The sequence below is a fragment of the Mauremys mutica genome, chromosome 18, assembly GCF_020497125.1.
Source record: "Mauremys mutica isolate MM-2020 ecotype Southern chromosome 18, ASM2049712v1, whole genome shotgun sequence".
Classification (NCBI taxonomy): domain Eukaryota; kingdom Metazoa; phylum Chordata; order Testudines; family Geoemydidae; genus Mauremys; species Mauremys mutica.
In genome coordinates this window covers 17,191,753-17,217,495 of record NC_059089.1, presented here as the reverse complement: position 1 = coordinate 17,217,495, position 25,743 = coordinate 17,191,753, and the positions used below count along the sequence as shown (strand labels likewise).

Sequence of the window (25,743 nt, the reverse complement as noted above, 5' to 3'; positions counted from 1 at the left end):
ATGGCTGCTCCGCTGTGCCCTCCCCTAACGGCTGCTGAGCCAGGGAAGGCAGTGTTGGCTTGTTACACTGTATCTGGGCTGCTGCTGCTGAAGTTACACTGTAGCTGACGGTCCCTGTGTCTTGCAAAGATCAAGGCCGGGGCTGCTGTGTTTACAGGACTTTGCTCACTCAGGACAGTGGCTGGTAGCCAGGGTGGTGCATGCACGGGGCTATGCTGGCCTTCGTAGCAAGGAGAATGGTAAGTAAGAGCCTGATCCCTGCTTTGCAGGCTGGTTTAATGTTCATAGCAAGGAGGGAGGGGGGCGGGGGGAGCTTTCCCTGCTTTGAACAACCTTGGGACAGTGACCCATGGCCTTATCCAGAGGTGTCTGATATGGTCTTGTGAGGATGAGGCCAGAGCTTCTAGAGTCTCTGAGAAACTGGCAGAGTTGGGAGAAACCTGAAAGTATTTTTTGCTCAGGGACATTTGAGATAAATGTCCAGCATTGACTTTATAGGATGGGTGAGGGAGGATGAGGGGGATCTGGCTTGTACCAATGCAGCTGCAGTGTGATTTTCTTGTAGGATGTAAACATGTTTTGCAAGAAAGATCATTAAAAATTAGAGGGTGTGGGGGGAGGATTACTGCTAGGCATAACTCTCAGCTAAAGGACAGGAATGTCCTTTCAATGCATAGTAACTTAACTCAGGGGATGGGATGGTCTTGGCCAGTTGCCAGGATCACTCTTCGGGTTTGACACAGTCCGTGAAAGGCTGTGAATATTGTTCCGCTTGAGGATTTTGAAATGTTTTTCCCCCTAGTGTCTGTTGCTAGCAAGACATCTCCTAGGTCTTCCCCTGGGCTGGGAACAACCTTTGTCAGTTTGCAGAACTTGATTATGTGCCTTTATCAACTCAAGCTTTTGCCAAGGGCTAGGTTACTGATTGATTCATCCTTCCACCTGGGCGCCGCCCTCTTGGTTTTCTTAGGAACTGATAGCAGGGCTGATATGTACCTGCCAGTGGTTTTTTTTTTTTTTTTTTTTACTGATTAAGAAAATATTCACGTATTCCAGGAGGAATATGTCAGTGGAATCTTCTGCATTTGTCCCACTATGTACTTTAACTGGATTCTTTCCTTTCATTTTGTAATCTTGAACTCATGGGTATAGTAGCTGCATCATTCAGCCAAAGTTTGATTAAAGTTCTCCACGTGCGACGTAGGGGAGAAGTCCTGCAAACTGACTTTTCTACTCATGAGACTGCTGAACATTCCAGTGCAAAGGACTACATGGTTCTGTTTGGGTTATAGCTGCTGCTAGCAGGATTCTAATAGGCTTTCCATGATCTATGGATGAATATTTTCCCTCTGTTACAACTGTATCATACCAGTGTTTACTAAACCATGCAAAAGACACGTGCTTCTATCAGATCTTGGTCATGCTTCCTGAAGCGGCAATGAAATGGCTTTTGTCAGTTTTATGCCAACACTTAGGCCATTTTCGATATCGGATGAAGGGGAACTGTGGTTGAAAATCATTCTCAGCATCAGTTCGATTTCCTAATGTAGTCAAGGCTCTAAGGAAGTGGGTACCTTTAGCAGTGAGGTGCCTTTAATAAATCTCTTTCCACACCAGTAAGGGGGAAATTATATTAGAACCTTGCTGTCAGGATCATTGTTGAACCAGGGTTGAAACTAGCATGGTTTGAGCCATAGTTGACAGAGCTTAGGAGAATTGCAGATTTTTGTTTGTTACCTGCTGAAAGAATCCCCTTTTCTCCACATCACAGCTGTGCTGCCTGTCCCGGGACTCATGTGATTTTTAATTTTTCTTTACAAATATCCATATCGTCTGACACTTTGCATGTGGCTGGGTGGATGTGATGGTAACAAGTGAATCAGACATTACTTAGACTTTCCTTGTGACTCCAAACCCACAAGTGTTGCTAAGTGAAATCCTGAATAGGACATGAAAGGCCGATCTACATGGCAAAGAGTACACGAGGACTCTGATTAACACAGGTTGGTTTGGTTTGTGGGGATGGAACCAAACTAATACAACCCCCTACCTTAAATTAAAACCACTTAACATGTTATAGGGCCATGTCATGAGTCTGGCCTTGGTAGAGAAGTAACTTCGGTAGCAAAGTTAGAACAAGGTTTGGCACAGAACGCACATGAGATGGAGCCATAGGGCGGTCCATTAATTCCCTGTGGATATATGCATTGATGGAGGGTCACTTGGTAAGTGTGGATTGCCTCCCTTCCTCATGTGGAAAGGAGAGTCAGCGGTCTACTGACTGCTCCTATGGTCCTGATTTGTTCACTGGGATCTCAGTACATGCCTGGTAGATATTGGCACTAAAATTAACAAGTAAGGGCTGGTTGGGGTAATATCCGGATGTGATGCTCAGATTTTGAGTTTGTGTTGGTGTGATATTTTCATTATTTATTTTTCTTTTTCGCCTTTTCACCGTGATCCATCCATGACTTTTGTTCTTGATAATAAACAAACAAACTAGTTCTCTCATGGTGTTTCTTACTGGAATATTGTTGCATAAAAGTTTGATAGCTTGTAGGACTGTCCTTTATTACCCCTCTACCCTGATATAACACTGTCCTCAGGAGCCAAAAAATCTTACTGCGTTATAGGTGAAACCGCGTTATATCGAGCTTGCTTTGATCTGCCAGAGTGCACGGCCCTGCCCCCCCGGAGCGCTGCTTTACCGTGTTATATCCGAATTCATGTTATATTGGGTCACGTTATATCAGGGCAGAGGTGTAATTACATTTAGTTAAAGACATGCTGTTAAGACTGGAAGAGGATGATATTCATCTTCTTGTTTTTCCTTATGTCTGGAATGCCCATGTAACGTTATTGTTTGTCATTAGAAAACATCTCACAACAAAGTTACCAACAGCCCAGAACTCATGGTGTGCAGCGCTATAATGCTAAATTAGTGTGCATGTGACTCTGGAGACTGGTTACAGGATAAAGCCTTTTGTCAGTAGGCTGTTGGTTCAACCCCAGCCCAGGGAGTGAGGTCTGGGGCTTGCCCTGCTCCCATGCTCCAGCCAGGGAGTGGGGTCGGGACTTGCCCCGCTCCGCACGGCTCCCAGGAAACAGCCGACATGACCCCTCTCCGTCTCCTAGTATGTGCAGACATGGCCAGGTGGCTCTGCACACTGCTCTGTCTGCAGGCGCCGCCCCCGCAGCTCCCATTGGCCGCAGTTCCCAGCCAATGGGAGCTGCAGGGGTGGTGCCTACGGATGGGGCAGCACGCAGAGCCATCTGCCCGCACCTCGCAGCCAGAGGGGAGACATGCTTCCGGGAGCTGCTTGCAGTAAGTGCTGCCCATAGCCTTCATCCCGGAGTCTCCCCTCCACACACACCCCCCGCATCCCATCCCTTGCCACAGCCCTCCGAACCCATTGGTCCCAGCCCAGAGCATCCTCCTGCACCCCAAACTCCTCATCAGCAGCCTCACCCCAGAGCCTGCATCCCCAGCCGGAGCCCTCACACCCCTCCCCCATACCCCAACCTCCTGCTCCAGCCCTGATCCCCTTCCCACCCTCCAAACCCCTCGATCCCAGCCTGGAGCTTCTTCCAGCACCCCAAACCCCTCATCCCCAGCCCCACCCCTGAGCCCACATCCCAACCCGGAGCCCCCTCCCGCACCCTGAACTACTCATTTCTGGCCTCACCCCAGGGCCTGCACCCCCAGCCAGAGCCCTCACCCCCTCCTGCACCCCTACTCCCCATTTTGTGAGCATTCATGGCCCGCCATACAATTTCCATACCCCGATGTAGCCCTTAGGCCAAAAAGTTTGCCCACCCCTGGTCTAGCTCCTGGCAGACAACCGTTCACATCAGGAACACTGTCATTGCAGTGGCCACCCCAGTTGGCAGTCTGTGCGGAGAGGGAAAAACCTGAATAGACCATGGAAATTGGATTCCCCTTTCATCAGTACAGACGCTCCCTCCTGATCAGCTTGTTGGAGGAAGCTCACGCAGCTGCCTGCTATCCACACGACCTGAGCATAGACCAGGCTCGTCTCTCTCCAGAATTGTCAGCTGGGCCCCCTTCCCCAGCCCTGAAATAAACAGGAAAACGACCCAGTTGCAGGGGGTGGAGTACGGAAGTGATTTCAAGCTCTTGCTGTCACTGAGCCTGAGGTCAAGGGAAAAATTGGAAAAGTGTCTTGCCAGGACATGGGAGGTGGTTTGCTGCCCCTCCCACACAACTGCTTGCATTGCAATATCTGGTCTTGTGTTTTCTCAACAGAATAGCGCAGTCAGATGGCAAAAGTTGCTAAGTGTGTGACTCCCTGTGTATACCATAGAACAGGGTAAGATTAGAGAGGAAGTCTGAGGCAGAGGGAGTGAGAGTTTTACAGTTTTCCTCATTCCACCCATGGAGAGGAAGCAGCAGTCAGAGAAGGTACAGTATGATACATTATCATTCGACTCTGTAGCTTAAACCCTTCCTTCCTCTGCAACCCTGCACTCTTTCTTCGGGCTTCAATGATTAGTTTTTTCTTGTAACCTTCCCAGAGATCTTGATCCCTCCGGGATGCCAGATCCTGCAAGGAGCCAAGCACTTTCTTTGAGGGGCTGAGCGCTGCAGGAGGTGATGGGCACCTTGTAGGATTGGACCCTTTGTGCTTCTCTGCACTTGACCTTGGGGTAGGGATAGCTCAGTGGTTTGAGCATTGGCCTGCTAAACCCAGGGTTGTGAGTTCAATCCTTGAGGGGGCCATTTAGGGATCTGAGGCAAAAATCTGTCTGGGGATTGGTCCTGCTTTGAGCAGGGGGTTGGACTAGATGACCTCCTGAGGTCCCGTCCAACCCTGATATTCTATGATTGTATGAAAACCCTCCCTCAATTGCTTCTTAGACCAAAGGGCATGTTCTAGCCGGTATTGTTTCCCTCCAATCCGTAGTCAGAAGTCCCGAGCAAGGAATTTTAAATGACTGGGAGGGAATGAAACAGGAGGGAACGTGGGGGAAGAGGGCACGAAAACAGGATTTAAATCCTCGCTAACAGAACCCTGTGAAATTCCTGCCCAAAGAAACTGTCACAGCACATATTCCCCATGGAAGCTTTTATTGCCAAAACTGTCCTAGCCTGTCCCCCATGAGCCTCTCTGTTTCACCCACAATTTCCCCCTTCTTGAAAAACTTCTCCCATTATTTTCTCCCCCCCCTCCTTTCCTCCACTTTGCACCTTCCAGTCTCCTGCTGAGCAGGGCTGGATGGGAATCATTTTTGGAGCTACCTCTTCTGACGTGAGCAACTGGGGTTGCTGGTGACCTGAGAGGCTTGGTGATCCCATAGCCAAGCTCCTCCTGTCACCAGAATGTCCAGCTCCACAGTCGGGCTTCCGGTTATTATTTTTTTATGATTTTGCACTTTCATTTCCTGGGTGGGGGTTGGTAACCGTGATCCAGTTCCAACTTGGCTAAATTCCTCCAGCAGTTTCAGTTGGCTACAGGATTCCTCTTCACTTCCTATCCTAAACTGTTGTGTAGCACTGCCCGCTGCTATGTCCTACCTCAGAGATGGCTGCATTTCATTAGTGGGCGAAACAGTCCCTGTGTACATTCCTTACCTACTGTATAGTTGTAGGGGATACTCTGAGACTTATTCCCATTAATGTTTGTAAAGTGCTAGGAGAACCTCAGAGGGAAGATACTAGAGAAGGGCAAATGTGTTGTTATCCCAGTGGCATTTCCTTGAGCCGGCTGAGAATCGACATCCCTGTGGGAGGCCATGTCTCTGCTGCTGTTCTGGATGTTTCATGATCCTCTCACTTTGGTAACCAGTCGATAAATGTCTGGTGTTTGTGCTTTGAGCTCTCTGCTCCTGATGTTGAGGCTTCCATGCGTTGTCAGGGACAGGGAACTCAATGTATCTGAGCTGCTGATTCCCTTGCGCTGCAGGGAAGATTGTCTGGATGTGTGCTCTGTGATTTGCAGGCAAAGCCATCTGGCTGGCTAAAGCCGGTGGCCTTGAAGAAGCTCACAGGCAGATACTTAGCCCACCAAGAGGGACTGCCGTGTCTGCCGGTGCCGCCCCTTCAGCAGACCCTGGATCGCTACCTGCTGGCTCTGCAGCCCATCATCAGCGAGGAGGAATGGACCCACACCAAGGGGCTGGTGGATGAGTTCCGGAAACCAGGCGGCGTTGGGGAAAGGCTTCAGAAGAGCCTGGAGAGGAGAGCCAGGAAAACTGAGAACTGGGTATGTGGGTGCTACTTCCATGAGTCCTGGTCAGTGGAGGAGAGGTTGGAGGCAGGATCTGAGTCAGGTCCTATAAGGGCCATCACTGTCCTGGTTTCCAAGCCAGTGGTTTCCAGCCACTGCACCTGTGCTTTTCTGACTGTTAATCTGGTCTCCCCCACACATCTGTGCTGAGATCTAGTGCACCACGCATTGCTGCCCGTCTCTCTCTCTCCGCTGTGTGCACAGAGCTGCCCAAGCCCCATGTTGAGCTGAGGCACATGCAGCAGAATGGGAAGTCATGGGCACTGGCTGCTACAGCTAAAGTCTTAGTCCTTTAAAATTATAGTTGCCCCCAGAAGGTTGGGAAAGCCCACTGCTCCAACCTCTGGAGCACCAGCCCCACCCTACCCAATCCCACAGGTCCCCTGCTCTACCTAGTCTGTAAAATGGCTGAAAAATCATCCCATGACCCAAACCTCACAATCTCCTTCACTTGCAAAGTATTGTGGGATATGGTGTGTTGCAGGATGATCTTCCAGCCGTTTTGTGGGGTATGGACCACTCACGCTTGCAAAGTGGGCATCTCGCTCTCTGCAATCCCCCATTCTTGCATGCTTCCTGTTTCTCTCCCAGCTCTCTGACTGGTGGCTGAAGACGGCTTACCTCGAATACCGCCTGCCGGTTGTGGTTCACTCCAGCCCTGGCGTGGTTTTACCTAAACAGGATTTTGTGGATCAGCAAGGCCAGCTCAGGTAAAGGCCGTTCTGGCTTTTCTTCCCCAAAGTTTCAGATGTTGTTAGTTGGACGGCTGGGGAGTTGGTTTGGATTGGTGGGAGGAGGTGAGTACTAGCAAGTCTCACCCAGCCTAGATGACTGCTAGCCATGGGAAGGCTCACAGCTACTTCAGTTGCAGCCTCTCCAAGCAGGAAGCATTGTAGGGAAGGAGGTAAGAGTGCTGGCTACAGGGAGGCTGAGGACTTCTCCCAGCAGGAGTCTCTCAAAAGGGAAAGATGGAAGGGGAAAGATGGTCCAGTGGTTAGAGGAGGAGGCTGGGACTTAGAAGACCTAGATTAAATTCCATGCTCTGCCACTAACTTCCTTTGTGACCTTGGGTAAATTACTTAAAATCTCTGTTCCTCAGTTCCCCATCTGTCAAATGGGGATAATTGCACATTGGGGGGGGTGGGGGTGTTGTGAGGATAAATACAGATTGTGAGGCGCTCAGATACTACGGTGACAGGAGCCATACAAAGTACCTAAGATACTTTAGGAGGCCCTAAATTTGACTTTAGATTCTGCAGGCTTGGGGGAAGAGTCAGACGACTGCATGAATTAGGTTACTCAGCTAATGCTGTGTGTGTCTGAAGAGTCATTCAGACTGTGTGCATTTGCAGAGGGCTTCCCACTATTCTGTCATTAGTTTCACAAGTTAAATCCACAGCTGCTGTCTCCAGTGTGTTTCTTCCCCTTACTCAAGCCCTGTATGCAACTGAACACTGGCAATTCGTGTGTTTCCCTTCTGCTAATTCATGTTGCAGATGCTGTGTTTTGAAGTCATTCCCACACTCATGGAATTGATTCTCTCACCCTCTTTGGAGCCTGCTGCTGATTTTAGTCCCTGTTTTTAGCTGTTTGTTTTCATGCATGTGAAGCTTTGTCTTAGATTTGGGTTCGGCTCTGGGAAGTCCAGGCTCTGTGGCTGCAAAGCCGTAGCATTGACCTTTATACAGGGTTACCTTTTCCACATTTACCCATCATCACCTGCTCCTGTCATCAGGCTGTCTTCTGGCTGGGTTAAAAATATCAGCCAACCAGAGACGTGTGAGAGAGAGTGAGAAATAAGAGGAAAGAATCCTCCCTCCCTGTCTGATGCAAGGTCTTGTATACTCACTTGGCCAGATCTGTCCCAGCCCAGAGAGGTGGAAGGATATCTTAAAGAGACAGTGTAAGGGGTAAAAATCCTATTTTAAAAATTCTTCCTTATATTATTGGCTCTGACATTTATTAAAATTAGTGTTTCCAACTCTCCTGATACTTGGTACTGTATTTTACTTGAAAACAGCTCAGAAACCAGAAGACAAACATAATCCAACTTCCTTTTATCTCATGACTTGTGATGGGGCCTGACTTACAATTTTTGAATGCTTGGGCACTGCAGTGCTGCAGTTTAAAAAGAAACCAAAACAACTACCTTGCTGTCATGCCCTTTACTCTCTCTGTTCTTCTCTGCTTTGAAAATGAAAGGATAGTTGGCTTTACTTTTGGTTCTAATCAGTTTCACTTTATCAGGCTGAAGCAATGCAAAATGCAGCAAAGTTTGTTTTCAGACACTACAAGGGAATACACACTGGGGGTTTTTTTGGTGGGGGGGGTTGTTTTTTGGTTTTTTTTAAATTCTCCATTGGATCTTTAATGGAAATGTTTCTTTCCGTTTCCATTTTTTCAAAATTCAGCTGCAGAGCAGCTCCAAGATGACAGGGTGGTTAAACCTGCCTGAGCCCCTTCTAGGTTAGCCGAGCCTTTGTTACTATCCTTGGAGCTTGGGTACTAGCGCAAGTTGTGCAACAACAGGAGACCTTAGTGTGATGTCCTGCTCTGTGCCTCTGTTCCCCTCACACACCCTTGTCTGTCTTGTCTCTCTTCAGGGCAGGGTCCTTCTCTTGTTGTGTGTGCTCAGTGTCCAGCGGAAGGGAGCCCCAATCTTCATTGGAGCCTCTCAGTGCTACAGCCACACAAATACTAAAAAAAACCCTGAATTGGGTCAGCGAACAAAAAACGTGTTTCATTGGCACTACCCAGCTAACCCAAAACACAGCCACAGCTGGCCTGGGCTCAAGATATTAGGAACTCACTGTGCTCTGCTGTCCCGAAAGCCTGGCATTCTCTCAGCAGAGGGGTTGAAATCCAAACCACTGTTCTTTCTAGGGGTCAGGATTTCAGAAGTCCCAAATGTTCTGATTTGTATCTCTCTGGTCGTTGTGTTTGGCTTTTCCAGGTTTGCTGCCAAGCTGATCGAGGGCATCCTGGATTTCAAGACCATGACTGACAAGTGAGTTAGATGCAGTGTTGTTGTAGCTGTGTTGGTCGCCATATATTAGAAAGACAGGGTGGGTGAGGTCATATCTTTTATTGGACCAACTTCTGTCGGTGAGAGAGAGAAGCTTTGGAGCTTACACAGAGCTGCTCTTCTGTCAGAGGCATTTCTGGCACACTGAAATGTCCCTGCTGCCTTTAGTTAGGGATGCCCAGGTCAAAAGTTTCTCTCCCTCTCTCAAAGGGAAACTGTCAAGATCAAAATCCGTATATCTAAAGAATAGCGCCCCTCATAAGTGTAGCAGGTCACTGGCACTGACAGGGCTGTAGAAAAGCAAACTGACTTTCCCCTTTTTATGCTCTTTATTTACTCCTGCCTCTTACTCCACCTGGCTAGGGAAATAAGCCTGGTCTATTCTGCTTCTTGGGTCTCATGTAATGATGTTCAGAGTTCAAAGCTGCAGTGCCACAAAAACTTTTCCCTTCACATTGTGTTTTGGGAGCGGCGCTTATGTACTTGCAGGGAATTTAGCCCGACTGAAGCCCTGCAGACTCACATCCTTAATTTATCCACAGAAGTGGTCCAGCTCAGGCAGCAAGAACACACAAGCTTCCAATGTGTTTCGACTCCCCACCTGCAGGGGCATTCTCTGTGGTTCTCAACCTATTTACCATTGTGGGCTACATATGCTGCTGTCTATCTGTGTTATGTGGTCTGCATCCACACAATATCTAGTCTAACACTGCATGGCCCTGCGGATGTCACATGGGCTGCAGCTGTGCGCTGACTGGGCCGCAAGCAGCCCCCAGGTTGAGAACCACTGGGTGAGAGTGGAGTCCAGTCCCCCATGCCCCAGTCCTTGGCCTCTGAGATGAGGCTGCCAACAAAGGCCTTGTCTGAACTAGGATTGCAGGTGTGATATTAGCAGGTTAGCTAACGCATTTGAGAAGCCTAGTGCAGACCAAGCACACCGCTTTTAACCCATGCTAAACCGGTCACTTTAAAGCCCCAGAGGGAGCCCTGACTTGAACCCAACCAGGTTAGCATGCGTTAAAAGCAGTGTGCCTGCAAGCCTGAGTCAGCTGACATGGAACAGCCGTGGCTGTCCTGTGGGTCTTTTATCCCGGGATAGACGTACCCAAAATGTAATTGTGAATGGGGAATCATCAAGTGGATGTGTTTCTAGTGGGGTCCCACAGGGATTTGTTCTTGGCCCTGTGCTATTTAGGTGTTTTCATCATTGACCTGAAAGAAAAAATATAAAATCATCACTGATAACATTTGTAGATGACTCAAAAATTGGAGGAGCGGTGAATAATAAAGAGGATAGATCACTGATTCAGAGCAATCTGGATCACTTGGTAAACAGGGTGCGAGCAAACAGTATGTGTTTTAATACAGCTAAATGTGAATGTGTACAGGAACAAAGAATGTAGGCCATACTTACAGGAGATGGGGCTCTATCCTGGGAAACACCGATTCTGAAAAAGATTTTGGGGTTGTGGTGGATAATCAGCTAAACATGAGCTCCCAGTGTAACATTGTGGCCAAAGGGGCTAATGTGATCCTTGGATGCATAAACGGGCATCTTGGGTAGGAGCAGAGAGATTGTTTTATCTCTGTTTTTGGCACTGGTTCAACCGCTGCTGGAATCCTGTGTCCAGTTGGAAAGGGTTCAGAGAAGAGCCACAAGAATGATTAAAGAGTCAGAAAATCTACCTTATAGTGATAGACTCAAGGAGCTCAATCAATTTAGCTTAACAAAGAAAAGATTAAGGGATGACCTGATTACCGTGGATAAGTGCCTGACTGGAGAACAAATATTTAATAATGGGCTTTTCAATCTAACAGAGAAAAGCATAACATGATCCAAGGGCTGGAAGCTAGACAAATTCAGTCTGGAAATAAGGTGTCAATTTTTAATGGTGAGAGTAACTGATCATTGGAGCAATTTACCAAGAGTTGTGGTGGATTCTCCATCTCTGACCATTTTTAAATGAATATTCGATGTTTTTTAAAAGATCTGCTCTAGAATTATTTCAGGGACATTCTCTGGCTTGTGTTATACAGCAGGACAGACTAGATGATCACAATGGTCCCTTCTGGCCTTGGGAGTCTATGAACTGAGACCCACCACACAAAGAATCAGATGGCGACAACTAATAGTCACTCCAGACATAGGCCTGGATTTGAACCTGTGTCCTGTAACCCACTGCTAATCCCCTTGAAAGAACGGGTCTAAATTCCATGCATCTTTCAGTAGAACAGGCCTCAACTCCTGTTGGCCTGATGTTGCAAAGTACAATGGGCTGCAGTGTAGGCCCATGGGTCTGTTTCTTCCCATGCTAGCAGATGTGGAGAAAAGGACCTTGCCCCTACGTAAAACAAAAGCCAGCTAATGTACTTGCTGGGGAGCCTCTGCTTGGAGAGTTGGTGGGGATGATCAGCCCCCAGTGGAGGAGACTTCTAATATCCAAATCTTTTAGGGCTTGTACACACTAGCATTTATTTCAGTATAACTTAAAAGCCACCCCCTTGAGTGAGAGCTCTTTCCCATCGGCATGGAGAGGCTGCACTAACTGCGCTAGTGGTGCACTGACATCAGTACAGCTGCACCCCTGTAGTGATTCTAGTGTAGACTAGCCCTTAGTGTCTCACTGGAGCAGCTGTGATAGGGCGCTGGGCATGGGGAGAGCATGCCAGGTGTGGATCGCTGGAAGGCAGGCATTCTGATTGCTGTTTTCTTCCCTCTCTTCTGTGTACGTTTCCAGTGAGACCTTGCCAGTGGAATACCTGGGTGGGAAACCTCTTTGCATGAACCAATACTACCAGATCTTTTCATCCTGTCGCATCCCGGGCCCGAAGCACGACTCCGTTGTGAACTACGCCAAAGGAAAAAAGTCGCCCTTGCACATCACTGTGGTTCACAACTTCCAGGTACAGCAGTGCCTCTGGGAGCAGGATTGAGCCTCATGGCCGGGACTGCAGTGTGTATTGAGCTGTATGTGAGTGCTCCATTCCCACATCTCTCTCCCTCCTAGCTCCAGTCCCTGAAAGTTCAGTCTCCTGCTCTTGGTTTGGAGCTAGAAATTGCTGGTTTGGAGGGCGGGGATAATGGACCCAACAATCATGACTAGGGCCCTAGCAAATTCATGGTCCATTTTGGTCAATTTCATGGTCATGGGATTTTAAAAATCGTAAATTTAATGATTTCAGGTATTTAAATCTGAAATTTCACAGTGTTGTAATTGTAGGGGTCCTGGCCCAAAAAGGAGTTGTGTGGGGTGGGGGGTCGCAAGGTTATTGTGTGTGTGTGTGTGGGGGGGGGTTTGCGGTACTGCTACCCTTACTTCTGTGCTGCTGCCTGCAGACCTGGACCCTGAGTCAGCAGCTGCCACTTTCCGGCTGCCCAGCTCTGAAGGCAGCACAGAAGTAAGGGTGGCAATACCACAACCCTCCTAAAATAGCTTTGTAACCCCTTGCAACTCCCTTTTGGGTCAGCTGGTCTCCCCCATGAAATCTGTACAGTACAGGGCAAAAGCACCCAACAGGCCAGATTTCATGGGGGGAGACCAGATTTCATGATCCGTGACACGTTTTTCATGGCCGTGAATTTGGTAGGGCCCTAGTCATCGTCAAGTCTCAGAAATTGCAGAACCTGGAAGGTGTTACGAGAAGAGTGTTTTCCTCTGTGTGTCTTAATTATCTCGCCCTCGTTACTGCCGTATCCAAGCGCCTGATAATCTTTAACATATTTGTCCTCACAACATCTCTGGGAGCTAGGGAAGTGCTAATACCCCATTTTATGGATGGGAACCTGAGGTACCAATAGGTTAAGTCATTTGCCCCAGGTCTCACAGGAGGCTGGTGGCATAACGGAATTGAACCTGGGTCTCCCAGTTCCCAGGCTATGCCCTAATTACTGGGCCATCCTTCCTCTCCACCTACCAATCATCAGCCCCTGAGCTGAGCCCTCAGCATTGCTCTTGCCTCCTGGAGGAGGCTGTTGTCAGTCTGTGTGACTGGCTGCTATAAATCCTGTGTCTCTCCCTCCTTACCAGTTCTTTGAGCTGGATGTTTACAGCAGCGATGGGAGCCCCCTCACCACCGATCAGATCTTCATCCAGCTGGAGAAGATCTGGAACACCTCCCTCCAAACAAACAAGGAGCCAATTGGGATCCTCACTACCAACCACCGAAACAGCTGGGCCAAGGCCTACAACCACCTCATCAAAGGTCTGTCCTGCTCCGCGCATGTGGATCACCATGCTGGAAACTGCTGCCCTCCATGCAGTGCTGTGCGCCCTGAGCTGCTCCCTCCTTTACGAGCCCTCTGCAAGCAGACACTGACCAGATAACTGGGCTTTCTAACAGTCTGAGTGGGGGAGTATTTATCCAGCTGGGTTGTGTCCAGATTAAAGCCATTGCAAAGCATTGTTATTTCTGTTTAAACACCCTGTCCTCTAAGTGTTCAAGGTGTGCTCCAGGACAGAGCTGAAATTTTGGACTATTTCACCCCCAAAATGGATGAAATCCAATAACCCAGCTAAAAAAAAATCAGTGGGCTGTTACAAGTTAGAAGGAACATCCCTATGAGGCTCACGGTTTCCAATCTGTAACAGTCATGCAGCCCATAGCTTCAACACTCGAATACCACTGCAGCATGGTCAATAGATGCTTCCTTACAAAGGGAGTCAGAGCACAAAGTGCCATCAATCTGCTCTCCTGAATTTTACCCTCCCTCCAATTAAATGAAGTTTTTTCAACCCACTTCCATCATCTTCCACTCCCCCCGCCCCCCTTCTCAGACAAAACCAACAAGGAGTCAGTGCGTTCAATCGAGAAGAGCATTTTCACTGTCTGCCTGGATTCACCCATTCCCCGGGTGTCTGACGACATCTACAGGAGCCGGATGGCAGCTCAGATGCTGCACGGTGGAGGCAGTCGCTGGAACAGTGGGAACCGATGGTTTGACAAAACCCTTCAGGTGGGTGCTGGTGTTTTCGAGAAACTAGAGGCAGGTGTCTGGGGGAGACAAACGTCCTGAACCTGAAACGTCCCCTGAATCATTCAGTAGGAGACTTTCCCAGATCAAAAGGGGCATGAGAAGTGAGACAAGCAAGGGATTGATGCCAACAGCATAAGGGCCTGTGGGCTTGGTGGAGAATGTTGGGGATTCTCTCCTGCACTCAAACAAGTTCTCACTCTCCTGCTAGGTCCGCCGAACTCTCATTGTTTCCTAGGTTCCTGGCAGCACTCAGTGCAGCCAAGCTATTCTTTGTATTACTCCTGAATTAACTGCCTGCTTGCGGTATACAGTGACTTGTTAGGCTTGGTCAGCCTCCAAACAGACAAGGTCTGTTTCTTGTATTTCCCATGGGATTGTTGCTCTCCCTGTTTGTTTGCCAGAAGCTAACTTGCTTCTTTCAGGCATCTGCCGCCATCCCACAACATCTCTTCAATCCCCATCTCCCTTCAGCTCTATAATGGTACCATTCAAGGGCCGCATCCTCCATTAGGAGGCTACCTTAGGGCCTTTTGGGGATGTAGCCATGCTCTGACAGGACTCTTATAATCCTGACATTTTGGGTTATTCAGCTTCTGCTTAGCATTACTTGTTTACAGGGCAATGCCAAGTTTGCAATTAACCAAAGTCTGCACAGAACTGGTGTTGGGGGATGTTTCTGCTGTGTTACATGGGACTCCAAGGAAATCAAACCCTTTGAAGCTGTACCATACTGCAGGGTACACTGGCCTCTCTGATGCATCTTCTGTCAGTGGGACCATCTTCCATCTGCCTTATTGAATATAATGATACCAAATCCTCCTAGCCTTGGTTGTGGAGTTTCTTCCTTCTGGGAGCTGGGTGATGACTTTGCAGGTTACCATGTGCTGATGGGGCTGAGGTCTTCTCCAGCACATAGTAATGAGATTTTGAGACCCCTCTTGGGCTGGTGCTGGCACTGTAGAGGAGGCCTCTCTTCACTGCCTTTTTGGTTTTCCTGGCAGTTTATCGTTGCTGAGGACGGCTCCTGTGGCCTGGTGTATGAGCACGCTCCCTCGGAGGGCCCGCCCATCGTTGCCCTTCTGGATCACATCGTGGAGTACACGTGAGGCTTGCTCACTTGTCTCTGAGTCAGACACAGATCTGAAACTGCCCATCCACAGTACAGCTCCCCTTCACCAGCTCCTTTCCCCGCTCCCACCCCAGGCATCTGTTTTGGAGGCGCTTTAACAGGGTCTCAGGTTAGGTACTGCGGCTCTTGTAGCAATGACCAGGGATTAGCCACCTGCTGAGAATGGTAAACTTTGCTTCTGCTCGAACTCTCCCGAGAAGCGAGGGCTTACATTTCATATGGCTGAATGTTTGCTCCTGATGGAATCCATAGAACATTTTTTAAAAGGGTTCGAAGGGCATTAGACCTGTAATCTCTTGATTAAGGAATCACTATGGTCCAAACTTCTGCATTTGTTCTCCTAGTTTTTCACCAGAAGCAGACATGGAGAGAGCAGCTGTCAAGTCAGTAAGGCTGAAATTTGGGACAGAGGGCTTTGCAGTGTGTGACATAGACCCAAAATGTCATAGTCAGGGATTTACACCATGTTCACTACAGCGGGATCTGAGTCTGTCTACTGGGCACCAGAATCCTATAGGCCAAAGGGCTGGAGATAGAGGTCTGGCTAAATGGTTTAAATGCTGTTTCTCTGTGCAGGAAGAAACCAGAGCTGGTGAGATCACCCATGATTCCTCTGCCAATGCCCAAGAAGCTACGGTTTAACATCACCCCAGAAATCAAGAATGACATAGAGAAGGCAAAGCAGAACCTCAACATGTGAGTAAAGTGGGTGGGGGAGCTCAGTGAGTGAGCAAGAGAATAATCTATGTGCCCACTTGGAGAGCTGGGTGGCAAAGAAAATGTCAGTGCACTATTTGGAAAGCCTGCCCAGCGTCTTGTCGGGCATAAACTATACTATATGTGGCTGAAAAGTGCATTGCTGAGCCTCCTCCTGACAGGTAACTGCTGTACTGAAAGGGGACGTAACTGCTTATTCATCCCAATCTGTTTATGGAGAGGGATGTCTCTGATCAGGAACCTGACCGGCTGTACTGGATCGAGCCACTGGCCCAAGTAATGGGGGATCCTGTCTCCACCAGTGGGAAAATCCCTTGCATCTAACCAGTTGCACAGTGCTTCACGTGGTGCATCAAGTTACTGAGGTTGAGCTCATTGTGAAAAGATCAGGTGGGGCAGATCCCTTTGTCCTTGTGCAGATTTGGTCTGAGCAGATGGTCTCTGGGGCTCACAGAAGCTCTGGGGCTTGGGCCTTTGCCACGTAATAGCAAGGAGCATCCTGAAGAATTTTTCTTCTCCTTCTCTCTCTGTAGAATGGTGCAAGATCTGGACATCAAGGTGATGGTCTTTCACCACTTTGGGAAAAACTTCCCCAAGTTGGAGAAGATAAGTCCAGATGCTTTTATTCAGATGGCCCTGCAGCTGGCTTATTATAGGTAAGGAGCAAACTGCGGGCAGTTTGCTTTCCAGCCCCCATATCTCCCTTCTAAAGAGCCTCAGGAATTCTTACCCTGTTCCACAAAACTGCTGACTAGAGGTCAACACCAAACCCAACTAGCTGGGCTTGGAGAAAGAACCGCAAACACCACTGGGCTACAGGGTGGTGAGTTATTGCAATAGCCCACTCTTTCACTATGCCTCCATGTGGGAGGGTTAGACGTCAATGGCTGATGGATCTACGGCCATGTACAGACATCCCAAATCCTGCCCTTTCCCCATGCACTGGAACAGCACTGGTTCTGCTCTGTGTAGGGCAAGATTAGCCCTACACAGAAATACCAGTAGAGGAGGGTCAGTCAGCTAGGGATGCAGCTTGGTCCACGTAATTACCATTTCTTCTGATCTTTCTCATCCTTCCTCCATGAAATTTAATCTTCCTTGGGAGGATGCAAGGGAGAAATACAGCAGATGTAACTGCATACTTTGGACCAGAAATTCACCTGCACGATTTCCCTGCAAAGGATAAGATTTGCATAGCCCCTTCTTCTCAAGGACAATTCTTCCTCTGTGGCTGCTTCTCCTCTCCATCTTTCAGGATGTATGGCCAGGTCTGTGCTACATATGAGAGTGCCTCACTGAGGATGTTCCGCCTGGGTCGGACAGACACCATCCGGTCTACCTCCGTGGACTCTCTGAAGTTTGTGCAGGCAATGGACAACCCTAGCAAGCAGGTGAGAGTTCCAACAGATGGAGTGAATTAACATCACCCCAAAGAAAAGGGAGAACTGCTTTTCAAGTCACCCTAGAAGGGTGGCATCTGTATCCTCTGGTCTCAGCCAAAAACTGCATCTGATCTGAGGTTGTTTTAAGGTACAATCTGGAGTACACGATTACAAATCTTGGGTCTCATTCAGCTTTCCTTTTACAGATCTGTAAATCCAAGGTGAGTGTTTCTAACCCTATGTCACGTGACCAGTCTGAATGTCTAACCAGTCAGGCCCTAAGTACTAGATTATTGAACTTGAAGGTTCTCCATGTATCATTCAGAAGGTCATTTCCTCATTTTGGTTTTGACCTATGAACTTTGGATAATATACAGGCAAACAAATGTACTATTTTGGGGAATAGATTTGCTAGAAAATGTTTAAATTAATAGGGATGAACACAGTTAGTAGAATGCATTAACTTCTAACATTTTAAATTAACTATAGCAGTTTTTCTGGATGGGGAGTTGTACAAATAAGGAAACAAGCTCCCGACCACACAGTATAGTGTTTGGGGGTGTCCCAAAGTTGGAGATACAGAGACACTATTGGTTCCAAGCATGTCCAGATTCAGAGAGAGGACTTGTGATTCTAAGCATTCAGGACTCATTTCAGTCCTTCCATGAAAAAGATAGGGACTCTGGTTCTCTCTTAGAAGACAAAGAAGCGAGACTAGAACCTAGCAAGTGATGAAAGTCAGTTCCCTGGGGATGGAGTTCTGAGTCAGAATTCAGCTGTTTGCTGTAGGCTGCAGAACCTCTGTAGTGATCCCCTTGCAAAGACTTGCCTCCTTTGGTTGAAGAATTGTCCTTCTGTCATCTCAATCATCCCACTGACATCTCCGCTTCCAACAGTTCTAGGATAAAGGGTAGTCCCTATGGAATCACTTAAGGATAGCGTCTCATGAGCGGGAAGGGAAGAGAAATAATTCAGCCAAACAATATGATCTAAGTGCACAATAGCTTGAAGCAGACACCTGCCGGGGCAGAAATGCCATCCTGCAGGCGAAATCACTGGGCAGCACATTTTTAACGTCCATTCCATGTATTCTCCGTAGAACCAGGAGAAGGTGGAACTGCTGAGGAGAGCTACGCAGGCACACAGAGCTTACACAGATATGGTGAGTGTCCCGTACAGCTCCAAGGCTGGGACTGTGCAGAGGTAAGCCAGGAGCTGCTGGAAGAAAAATCCCAATGTATGGTGCTAGGCATATAAGCCAGCCTGCTAATACTGCCCCTAGGATTGATTCTGACCAGTTAATGCTTTGGAGGACTGACTGTACTCTTCCTCTTTGCACAGTTCCTTTGGTATCCCTGGTGACTGGGGGCAAAGGAGAAAGCTGCAGATTTGATTTTCTGTGCTCTGAAGAATTCCTGTTCTCCCCCATCACCAGGGTCTGTAGATGGTAGGGTTGCACAGGGTTTTTTTTTTTAAATCACAGGAATCCCATCCTGAGACGTTACAGGGTTTGCTTAGTTCCATCTGTTTGTCAAATGTTGCTGTTAATGGACAGTTAGGGTTTTTTTCTTTCTACTTTAAATTTAAGAGGATTTTTAAAATCTGGTTTCAGACTGAAGATAGTGCGGATTTTTGTTTTCCCTGCCTCTCCGGTCTCTTATCCAGACTCTTTTCCTTTCAGGCAATAAAGGGGAATGCAATAGACCGTCATCTGCTAGGCATGAAGCTTCAAGCCATTGAGGATCTAGTGAGCATGCCGGAACTGTTCATGGATACAGCCTATGCCGTTGCCATGCACTTCAACCTCTCAACCAGCCAGGTAAGAAGAGGCTGACCAATATGAGTGTACTGCAATCATTCTTTCTCCCTTTCTTCTCCACATTCCTCCACTACCCACTTCCTTTAGGAACTGCTCTGCATAGGTGCCATAGGAATCTAGCCCCACAACAAACTGAGCTGGACCTTTAAAGAGGTTGTGAGGTGAATCTGAAGACTATGACTTTACAATTGCTAGAGCCATTCTAACAGATTATCTTCTTCACCCCAGGCTGGACACTGCATTGCCAGGTAGATACCAAGTGCCTGTGGTAATGAGGAGGCCCTGCCTGCACAATGTAACAGCAGCAATATTGCATGAGGCTTATTGTCCTTATGAGTCTACTTCAGTGGATAACTGCTCCTCCGCAAGTCTCTTCAGAGGGTGATAGGAAGCACTAGCACAGTGCTGGGGAATAGCAGAAACAACTGGTTTATTTATAAAGCATCCACAGTGTGTACTAGGAGCTGAACAGATGGGTCTGAATATCATGCCCCTGCCCTGAAGAACTTACCTGGGGTGTTAGTTGGGAGTAGTCAACAGCTTTTGTGATCTTCTGCCTCTTTTTGTTTGTTCCCCACCGTAGGTCCCAGCAAAGACAGATTGTGTGATGTGCTTTGGTCCAGTGGTTCCAGATGGCTATGGAGTCTGCTATAACCCTATGGCTGACCACATCAACTTTGCAATGTCGGCGTATAACAGCTGTGCCGAAACCAATGCAGCCCGCCTGGCACATTACCTGGAGAAGGCGCTACTGGACATGCGTCTCCTGCTCCAATCCACTCCCAAATCAAAATTGTAAGAAATGAACCTGCTTCACAGCTCCTAAGCTTTAGGAGCTGTCCCATGTGCACAAGAAGCTCCCAGCTCTCCAAAAACTGGGCAACAGATGGGCTCCATTAGGAATCTAGAAGATGGCACACATGGCACACATCTCTCTGCAGAGAAGTTAAGGAGTGGTAATCTCCAGCTATCAGACTAGAAGGTGAAAGGAAGCATTGCCTTATTCCAAGCTAGAACTGACAGAGATCCTTTCCCACAATGTGCAAAGTGCACCTTTCTTCCCTTGAAGGGATACTGGAGCAACATCTTTTGATTGAATTTACAGTGGAAAGAACATAGAAAGCACATTCACCCCATCCTTCACTCTTCATCCACTATGGGGAGTATTCTCCTGGCTGAGTAGGTCTGAGGCCACTTGGATCTTTCTGCTGTCTCAGGCTTTTGAGGGGTTGGGAATATCTTTTTTGGGCCATGCTATGCCTCCTGAAGTGGTGTCATCAGTGCAATTGAACTTTGGGGTGGGGGGATAAATGCTGTAAATAGGAGGAAATCCAGTCCTGTTAGGATGCATTGTGCTGCTTTTCTAGAAGTGTTTTCCTAACATAACCTTGCTAGGGGACTGGTCTTTGTGCGCTTTCCACAGCTAGGAATATTCCCTTCCCCATCCTTCTAACACCTGGGTCTTCCCTTTTCCTGCACTTTCTCCACTAACTGTGAAACACCATTGCTACAATTGGACTCACTTCCCCTACTCTGGCCTTTTTTTGTGGGTTTTAAGCATAAAGTGATGGATTGCTGGTAGGTCTCCATCTCAGAGCTTCAGGCTCTTCAAGTGGAGCCTCTTTGGCTTTCTTGTGTTGCTTCTACTAAACTGATGCATTTTAATTGATTTTTTTTTTTAAACGTGCAGGCTCTGCTGGCCTTGACTTTATGCACTTAAATATTCTGTAGTGGGGAGGGATGATATAGACCTTGATGTTGTTTGCAGAACCTGTTCTCTTCATTCTGCCCCTTCTCTTTCAAATGGGGAAAAAACGATGGGAACCATGTTGACCATTGTTACTTGCAAACTGAAATATCATGCACTGCTTTCTATGCTGCATTTATTTTAGTCTAAGGAGATGCTGCTTAAGTAACTTAATGAGCCCTTCTAATCAAGTTTCCAAAAAATGCCTCCAGACTGCGTAGGTGACATATGTTGGAATTGAAGGAAAAAAAGGCTGCAGAATGACACTTCTCCCCTGCCAAGATTCTGGTAGTAAAGAAAGCACAGGAGTCTACTCCAGGATGTATAGACTATGTCTGTTCATTGGCCCCAACAACCGCCTTTTCCATAGGAATCCGACAGCGCTTCTTCAGCAGAACCTGGTTTCTTCTTGCCTTAATATTTATACCCATGGTGATTTAAAATTTCGCTCTTTCGTGGAATATAGTCATGTCTGTGTTGGTTTGATTGAACCTTGAGAAAGGAAGGAATTATATATTTATAAAAGTGCAATTTAAAAAATATTGTAACACAATAAGAAAGGAATATAAAATCACCAATATTTTTCCTAGGGGTGCATGTGAAACCATTGACCTACTGCCATTAGAGAAGAGGGTGCATTGTTTGCCCCCACTGCTGCTATTCCTGCAGTGGGATAATGGTAGTTCTGCAAGCCCAGACGTATGGGTACTGAACCAAGGAATAGCTTGAGTTTGTAGTCTTTTATCATCACATGAACACTTGTCCATATCACAAAGCCACCCAACCAGTAGGGTCATTGCTGCTCTTCTGGTGTTGGGCCTTGAGAACATTCACAATCAAGGTGCCTTGGTAGAGGGCTGTGACCAATTTGAAGTATGTTCATCCTACTATTATTGAAACCCTCTCTTTTATGAGCACTTAGTCACCCCATCTAATTTTTTATTGATGCAAACCTGCTCTGTTGTTTTAAATTCAAATTCCATCCCCCAACTAAATAATGAGGGGAAAGTTTTACTGAAACTCACCTGTACAGCTAACGATTGTCCAAACCTCCATTAAAAAATTTAAGTTTAAAAAATATTATAAATGGAATGAGATGGTTAGAAAGCAATGGGAGCATGTAACGCAAAGCTCTGAGCACAAACACACCTGCTCTAGCTATCTGATTCTTCCACAATGAATGAGACTGAAAGTTACAAGAGGCCACCCAAAATCTTAATCTCTATTAATATTTATTATATGTAATGAGTACTTACATAACCATTTAAGAGACTGCAACCTTCTAGAATGAATTGGAATGGATAAGGTCTTGCTGGGATTAAAAAAAAACACTACTTTTCATGGAGGCTTTTATTCTGGAAGAGATTCCTTTAGTCAGAGACAAAGTAAACTTTTTTTTCCTCCCTGTATGTAATGAGTCAATATAATGCCTGCTGATAACTGATGTTACCCTACTGTGGTCTGTAGCCAGGGGAGGCCAAAGACCAAGTGCCTTCAACCACGGTATTGCTACATATTGGCATGTCTTATTATTACAAGGCTAATTTCAGAAACTAAGAATTCTCTCCCCCCCCCCTTTCAATAAGAGAGATGTAATCACTCAAAGGCAAGTGCCCACTGAAAAGGATGAGATGGAAGTGCACTCTGCTAATAATGGAAAACACAGGGGATGGGTCTGATTTTATTCTTAAGTCAGATTTAAAGCTGGAGATTGCATTGGCTTCAGTGGCATTTCTCCAGCTGTGGAGCTGTCTTTATGTGCCATACGTAGGGAAACACAAAAGATCCAGCTTGTGCAATCTCTCTTCAGAATTAACAGGGGAGCTGCTATATTACATTACAACTGTTTACAGGGTTTTCTCTTTTAAAAGTGTTTTTTCCTCTTGCTGTTGCCCATTTCAAGCTGTGGCGATGTCCCTCTGACTTCTCACTTCTTGACTTATTTTTCAGTGAATGGTTATTGTGAGTGCCAGATTTGTTTGATTGTTTACCCTTTATTAGCTGGTCACTTGCCCAAGAAGTGTCCATGATCTTAAAGGGTAAGTTATGAAGAAACTACTGATTTACTGAATAATTAGGGAAATATGTAGATTTATAATGTACAACTAAACTCTTGGAGTGGAGGTGTGGTTGACGGCACAGCCAGTGACTTTACATGCTCTGCAAGTTAAATGCATTAAATGTTTTTTTGATAATGTAGTCAGTGTCCTGCAAGGAATGGTGATGTTCTTCCAACATAAATAATAAAAGTATAAATGTTGCCAGCAGGGTTGATTCTATGCAGAAAATGCTCTAGGTGTAAGTTTGATGATGATCTTTACCTAAGGATGTTCATTGAGAGTCACACAGGAATTTATCATCTTCCATGCTAAGGGAGCAGACCAAGAGATCAGCTACTTAGAAAGCAAGGAGTGGTTCTCTGAGGGCAGTCATCTACCTTCCTTGCTCCTTTTCAATCCACCTAGCTAAAGGCAGGAAGCTACCTACAGACAAGTTGTCACCTTCTAGCTGAAGTTTTTCTTCTTACCTCCTAGGCTGCTCAACTTGGCTAAGAATGTACAAGGGGCCTTTATAGGCATTTATTGCTATGTCAAACACCGTGCAGCTTTCTCGGGGATGGAAAAAGGAAGCAGACCAAAACCCAGTCTACACTTAAAACTTACATCAATATAGCTACAGCACACAGGCGTATGAAAAATCCACACCGGTGAGCACTGTAGCTATGGTGACTTAACGCCTTCTCTAGACGCAGCTTGAAAAATGGAAGAATGTGCCTATCAGTCATTTAGGTGGAGTTCTTACAGCAAGCGGAAAAAACCCTTCCCTTGCTGTAGTCTGAATCTATGCTAGAGTTGCAGCAGCATAGCTATGGTGCCATAGCAGCCATAGTATAAATGGCCAGAGAAAGATGGCAGGAACTGTGCTGGAGAAGCATAGGGCTGTCTCCCCAATCACATATTGCAGGTTGCAGAGCACTGGCTTGATGGTTCTATGAAGTTGTAGGGTTTAATGCACTGTAGACAAACACTGCCATAGCTACACAGTATGTTAATCATTAGAAAATAAAGTAAATGTAGTTTTTAAGGTGACTTTTCCACTTCTCTAGGATGACAGGCTCTCTGGAAGAAGTGAGGGATGTGTTAATTACATTTGAAGCAATTTACATTTTTTGCCTCATCTTTAGGAAAATGACTCAACTGCCCCCCCCCACTTTTTTTTTAAAGTGAGGGAGAAGAATGGTGGTAAATTTTATTTACTTGGTGGTTAGAAGATAAAGAACCAATTAGTACTGCATTCCACGCTGGGGCCTAGCTCATTACTACCCTACCCTATTACCTAGCTAACTTAGCTACTTGCACTTCCTTTCCCCTGTCTCTCACCTCCCCGTGGCCTATTTTAATGAAATGGTTATGGGCCTGAGCTAATGCCTATTAAAGTCACAGCCCAAAAAGAGAGGGAGATTAGCCCAGCCAGAGTGCTTTTATGAGCAATAAAAGTGCTATTGTTTTATGTGCAAATGCACTAGAAATCTCAGTGCGGAGAGTTCATATTAGATCACTCCAATGAGTGCTCAATTAGAGAAATTTATTTTAATAGACTAAAATTCCCCTAATCCTTAGTTAAAAAACTAAACAAAAAAAAAACCTGCTGCTACAGGGAAAGATATTCAGTTTAGAACAAGTATGTGCTAAAAGGTTTTCATTCTTAATCACACTAAAATAAAAGGACGCTCTTCCTGGGCCAAATTCTGGGATTAGGATAGACTAGGTTCTATAGCAACCAATTCATAACATTCACACACACACACATATCATGGCAAGAGGAGTAGATGAAATCTTTAAAATGCTGTTTTCAAATTAAGGTGGCAGGAAAATACAGAGATGATCAGATATGAGCAAAATCACATCTTGCATCAGTACATACCAATGAGTTTTCGATGAAGCCTCAGTAGCTTTTTAATGGAAGCTAGTAAAACATGCAGTAAGACATAGATGGGTATGCATAGTCACTATCCCTCTATACAGGTGACGGTATCAGACAGATGCTAATGTCCTCCTCTTTGACCCAGCTTGGTAGCTGTACTTGCCCTGGCCTTCCCCTGTTATAAAACTTCAAGCCAATTGTACCGTGAGTCTCTCCACCTTGTTGCTGAACTTCATTGTAATGTCTTGATTACAGGCTAAAAAGTGCAATGGAACAGTCTTTGCACAGCCATGAAGTACATTCCGGATGCACTGCTGACTCACTGTTAGTATAGTCTTCTTAAAATATTTATCAGCCTATTGCAGAGGATCTAAGTACTGGCAGGGTCGAAGAGGCTGTCAGATATCCTATCACAGGGAAATGGTACCCAAACATCTAGCAGCAGAACTTACTGTCCAGAACTCCAGACTAAGGAAGTTCATCACTTGAAAAAAAAACAAAAACCAGTCAAAATGAAAAAGGAAGGAGAAATGAAAGTCCTTACAGTATAAGGGCAAGATCCCTTAGCAGTTATGCATTCTAGGGAGCCAGTGGAGACTTTTGCAATATAGTCTTGACTACTGCAGAATCCAAAACAAATCAGCATGACCCATGGGAATGTTTGCCAGGGTTAAAACGTACTGCCTCGTTTCAGCAGTAACCTGTGTTTGAATCTAACTGGGCTCTCCAAATGTAATTCATGCAGTGCTAAAGCCAGGCATCAGCACTCATCAACTT

The 25,743-nt window shown here is 46.5% G+C and overlaps 1 protein-coding gene across 2 annotated transcripts; it reads left to right on the top strand.

The window, feature by feature from the left end:
* On the top strand, nt 1-23,302 carry CRAT (carnitine O-acetyltransferase). 2 transcript variants are annotated; one of them, XM_044992397.1, is made up of 15 exons: nt 1-239; nt 4,268-4,423; nt 5,961-6,224; nt 6,840-6,958; nt 9,202-9,255; nt 12,012-12,177; nt 13,302-13,476; nt 14,049-14,227; nt 15,250-15,350; nt 15,954-16,073; nt 16,628-16,750; nt 17,350-17,485; nt 18,576-18,638; nt 19,158-19,295; nt 19,879-23,302. In XM_044992397.1, the coding sequence occupies exons 2-15, from the start codon at nt 4,397-4,399 to the stop codon at nt 20,092-20,094; spliced, it is 1,881 nt and encodes a 626-aa protein (XP_044848332.1). In that variant the 5' UTR covers nt 1-239; nt 4,268-4,396; the 3' UTR covers nt 20,095-23,302. The 2 variants fall into 2 exon arrangements, with proteins under 2 accessions (XP_044848332.1, XP_044848331.1); XM_044992396.1 differs by lacking the exon at nt 4,268-4,423 and having other exon boundaries at nt 2-239.
* The last annotated feature ends 2,441 nt before the right edge of the window (nt 23,303-25,743 follow it).